This window comes from Pungitius pungitius, chromosome 13, assembly GCF_949316345.1.
Source record: "Pungitius pungitius chromosome 13, fPunPun2.1, whole genome shotgun sequence".
Lineage (NCBI taxonomy): Eukaryota > Metazoa > Chordata > Actinopteri > Perciformes > Gasterosteidae > Pungitius > Pungitius pungitius.
Window position 1 is genome coordinate 4,636,220 of NC_084912.1, and position 5,002 is coordinate 4,641,221.

At 42.2% G+C, this 5,002-nt stretch overlaps 1 protein-coding gene across 1 annotated transcript; it reads left to right on the top strand.

The window, feature by feature from the left end:
- The first annotated feature begins 626 nt into the window (after positions 1-626).
- Positions 627-3,625, top strand: LOC119213846 (zinc finger protein 62 homolog). Its single transcript, XM_037465009.2, has 2 exons — positions 627-929; positions 1,496-3,625. The coding sequence occupies exons 1-2, from the start codon at positions 749-751 to the stop codon at positions 2,464-2,466; spliced, it is 1,152 nt and encodes a 383-aa protein (XP_037320906.2). The 5' UTR covers positions 627-748; the 3' UTR covers positions 2,467-3,625.
- The last annotated feature ends 1,377 nt before the right edge of the window (positions 3,626-5,002 follow it).

The window sequence follows — 5,002 nt, forward strand, 5'->3', positions numbered from 1 at the left end:
GCTCAGCATCCTTTTTAGAAAGGGCCTTTTGTGAACAAACCCATGTCATTCCCAAAGGTTTATGAAAATAGTGTCGGTCAAAGGAAATAAGTATGGAAATATCAAGTTTTATGTCTTCATCCATGAATCTATTTGAATGTTTCTTCAAAGGCCAGCAGCAAAGTGTGTCCCATTTCTTATTGTTTGATTCTAAACAGGTGTCATTTGTTGTGCTTATTTCTCCCCCCCTTTAACCCCACCCCCTTGAATTCCCTGGTTAATTTTGGCTTCCCTCTTAACATCCACCAATCTAGTAGTCTACATGTAATGTATGGGAGTAATAGGTGTAATATTTACCTGTGAAAATGTACTGCGGTGGATTAAGTTTCCAGAACCTTTTTAAGATTCTGGATTCTAAAACCGTACCTGTAAAGTAAAATTATCTCAGCAGGCTTATTACCAGCAGAAAGTACTACTTGATGCTTTTGTCATTAATACATTTTTTATTTCTATATTTATTTTGTATTTATTTCTATTCTTGTGCTGAATTACACAACTTCGGATGAATAAAGGTGAATTAAATCATCTTGTTTCCACCGTCAGAGGTAATGACGCTGTTGCCCTCCAGGGGGCAGCAACTTTCTGCACATGCGCCAACAGCTTTTAGTGTTACTTCCGTAGCATGTAGGCTAACAACAAGCTAACAGCACAAGATATTAAAACCTCCTCCCGCGGTCGTCCGCGTTCACATAAAACATTTATCCTTAAAATGACGACTCCGCTGCTTCTGAAGGCTTTTGTTAACGAGCGACTGACAGCTGCTGCCGAGGAGATATTTCTGGTTTTTGAGCGAACGGTAACAAAATATGAAGAAGACGCTTCCAGCTCAAAGCAGGAGATCGAGCGTCTCAGAGGTCTGCTGCAGGAGTTTGTGTCAACCCACAAAACAGGTCTGTTCTCTTTTTTTATTCATATAGTTATTTTTCACCTGTCAGTACCGAGTAGTGAGCAGAGAGTTTTTGTCAAAGGGAAATCTAAATTGTATTGTTAGTGGCATTCTAAAAATGTATGAACTGACCATTGGGAGGTTAATGGAGCAAAAAAATAGTACAATCACTTTACGACATACAAAAATGTAAATATGTATCTTAACATGAACAAGCCGCAATGCAACTAGTAGGCCTATTCACATAATCGTGAATGGACATTCTTTTTTTATCCAGCCAATCAAATGTGAGTACTTTGTCATGCATGATCTTACCATTGTGTGACACATTCAGCTGTAAGAAATCATAATGGGGAATGTTCACTAGTTTTGGATTCTTTCTGGACAATCAAGAAATTAACAATCACGTTTTAATGAAGATAATTACTATTCGCAGGGATAATCAGGTTTTAGTTCACCTTGGAAACGTTTCTTGAAGCCTAAAGAAAAATTCCAGGTGACACAACTATTAAAGAAATAAGAATGGGAGATGCAGAACTTTTAAATGTTAACCTTTTTCTTTTTTTCTAGACTTTTCTTCCACTTGTAAAGAGGAAAATCCCCCGGAGCAGCACCACTGTGAACACGAGGTCAGCGTCCATCAAAGGGACCCGGAGCCTCGACGCATAAAAGAGGAACCTCGTGAACTCTGGCCCAATCGGCAGCTAGAAGAAGATCAAGAGTTTAAAGACGCCGGTTTCTCATGCCTGCCTCATTCATCTGTCTGGGGGAATAATGGGCAGGAGGAAACAAAACTGCCATTGCAACCTCAGACTCAAACAAGGGATAGTGAGGAGCAATTTCAGGAGGCAACTAAAGTTTTGCATTTCGTGTCGCCTCTCGCCTCAGCTCCGTCTTCACAAGCTCCGATCCAAAAGGAAAGGGTCCAAGATGGCAGGGAGAGCGAAAGACCCGGACCGCAGGCGGACCGGAGCCAGAGCTCCTTCGTCGCATCCAGGGAATCCCCAGATTTGTCTCCCTCGAATTTAGTTGTGCCCGACTATCGTTGCTATGTGTGCGACAAAACATTTTCCTCCAATCATCACTTGACAAACCACGCTTTTCGCATGCACTCGAAAGACGCGGACGCCGTGTGTGCCGTGTGCGGTAGAGCCCTGGAGTCCTCCGCGAGCCTCAACGTGCACCTACATTCGCACAAGGGCTCCAAATGTTGCCAAATGTGTGGCAAACAGTGCAAAACCACCACGGCGCTGACTGAGCACATGGCCGGCCACGCCGGCGTGAAGCTGCACCGCTGTCACGTTTGTGGGAAGGAGTGCAGCCGGAAAGCCGATTTGAAGATACACACGAGGATTCACACGGGCGAGAAGCCTTTCTGCTGCTCTTACTGTGACAAAAGTTTCACCCACAGCGGACATCTGAAGAAGCACATGAGAAGCCACACGGGGGAGAGACCGCACAGGTGTGACCTGTGCGGCAAAGGGTTTCTACAGAGCGCACACCTGAAATACCACCTAGGGACTCACGCTCAGAAATACTGACTTTGGTATCCACCTGGAGCTGATTCTATCAAAACGATCAACTTTACAGCAATGTGTAAAAGATCAGCTCTCAAGGGGGTCACATGATATATCTGACTGGGAATAGGCAAACAGTGACAGACAATTTTATACTGTGTGTGCCATAATGTATGTTTCTATTTATTTATTTTTTGTGTCATTTCTTTTATTTCCCCTTAAGATGGCTTAAATTGAAATATAAGGAAGAACCATACTTGCGAGGAAGAGCAAAAGGTTTAATATCTAATCTGTCGTCACTTTTAACGTAACCTGTGTTCTGGTTGCAACTCCCCAACAACAGGAAGAGTCACTATTCTCATTACCATTAACATCAGTGTGTCTTTGTCATATATATTTATTTTATCGGATTTGGAATGATGTATATATTTATTTGATAATATTTTAATCAGGCATCACTTAGTAGCAGCTTCTCTGATTCATATTAAAAAATACCACAGCTGCTATCAGCCTCAGATTTGATTCGGTTCTATTCTAATCTTCTATTCGAGGCAAAGCTTTCTTTAACTGCTTAGTGTATTGCTCATAGGTTCTGAGGCAGTGCCTTGGATATAACTACACACGAGGAAACACTCACATTGAAGGTTCCTGTAACATGAAAAAAGCAATAGATTTATTGATAATGTCACAAATCTTTCTGTTTACAATCAAGCGGGGGTTTCCTCGAGCACAGAATAATCTGAAAACAATGCAAATGTATTTTTTATAACCAAATTTGACCAAATTCTAGGCCCAACTTTAAAACTTGATGTAGTTTAAACCAAAGCGTGTGTACAAACTTCCAGTTGGTTAATTTATATCTGGCAGTTTGAATGAAAACAAATAATAGTCTTTATAATGCCCTTAGGAGTTGTTGACAAATATATTTATTTCACCAGTAGGTGGCACTGCAGGAGTCTTCAATTATCCATCCACCGTCAGGGAAGGCTCAGTGGAGTTTACAGGTTTTAACTCTTAAATATGTATTAATTATGCATCTATTAAGTTATATATGTCTTTTGACACATTCTGCTCATCTGATGAATCAGTTGCTGACTCATCTTTTGGGCAAAGCTCTAAATCACTCAGGGTTGATTTAAACTGCTACTTATTTTCCAATTAAAAAACATAAATTAAACTCACAACAGTCACCAGATTGTAAGCCATTTATCCACAATCTGTGACTCTGGTCTAAATGACCCCGACGTTCTGAATAGCTCAGGCGACCTCCAAATCTCTCACAGAACAGGAGCTCATTCAGTGATCTGTGTGTGTGAGAACCTGCTTCAGGCGATTCAGATTCTGAAGCTAAGAGCTAGCCGGGCCTCAGCGACCCTGAAACCCGAAACCATCTACAATAATCTTCTTATGCAACTCCTTCCACACACAAAGGATCACCAGCAAACACTCTGATCCTAGGGAACGGTCCCACAAGTTGGACCACGTCTCCTCTTCATGAGGCTTTTATGACTCAAATTGAATCAGAGGATTAGAGCACAATGAGGCTAAACCGCTGCTACGGCGCACACCAAGCCACATGTCATACTGAAGTGAAATTATGTGAAACTTACTTTCCCCCTTATGTGGGTAAGGCTGTGTTTCAGATTAACACCGGAGAAGAAGGGTTACATTGGCAAAGTGAAATTTTGCACCCACGAGCTGTTCCAAAGAATTTCAATAGCTCTCCGTGATCATGAGGAATTCTTCTGGCCATAGGTTGCATAACTGGGTCAAAGATTTACTCGCCCAGGGAGGTCTCTGCAAGTGAGCCCAAAGTGGTTTGTCCTCGTGGTTTGTTGTGATGCAGGAGGAGGACAGCCAACATCTGCTTGACATCCTCCAGAAACTAAAACATGTGCATGTTAACAGACCAACAAGCACAGTATCGGGAATGTGAAACACATCCGTGTTAAGGTGAGATATTGGGAGAAGAAGCTGTCAGACAGGGTGATGGAACATCTACAGTTATAACATTCTTCAAGGTTATTGGAAAGATATACTTGTGTTTTTTTTAACACGAACATTTCACTACCCAACTGTACTGATTCAATAGAAAAGATAAAAGCTTGTGTGTAATGATTAACCCGTCAGACACCCCATCCCATCAGGTGGAGCGTATAGCACCAAACACTGTAAAGATGATGGAGGGACAGCTCCAAGCTGCCTGAACATCCAGATCTGAAAAACTAAAGAACGCAACTTTATCCTCAGGAAGCCCGCTTACGTTTTCCCATTCATAGGAAACGGTTGTTGGTAACCTGTCAATCACAAGCCCCACCCAAAAGGGAGGCGTAATTAAAAAAAGAGTTGAAACAAAGATTGACTCATGTTTACAAGGTGGTAACACATCGCGTGAGAAGATTCATATTCTCATAGACATCTTTCTATACAAAAGACTTGCCCCCTGCCGGCCATCTGAAGGTAGATGCAGGTTTAATGCAGTCCCACCTTGGCCCCAAAGGAGGCCCCCTTCGCTGCTTCGGGCTCCTCATTGCTACGCCCCTGCTGAGTAACCTCTCCT

Bases quoted from the DNA above. Each gene is read 5' to 3' on its own strand.
- LOC119213846 (XM_037465009.2), top strand. From the start codon at position 749: ATGACGACTCCGCTGCTTCTGAAGGCTTTTGTTAACGAGCGACTGACA. The intron at 930-1,495 runs GTCTGTTCTCTT...CTTTTTTTCTAG, and splicing joins TGTGTCAACCCACAAAACAG to ACTTTTCTTCCACTTGTAAA.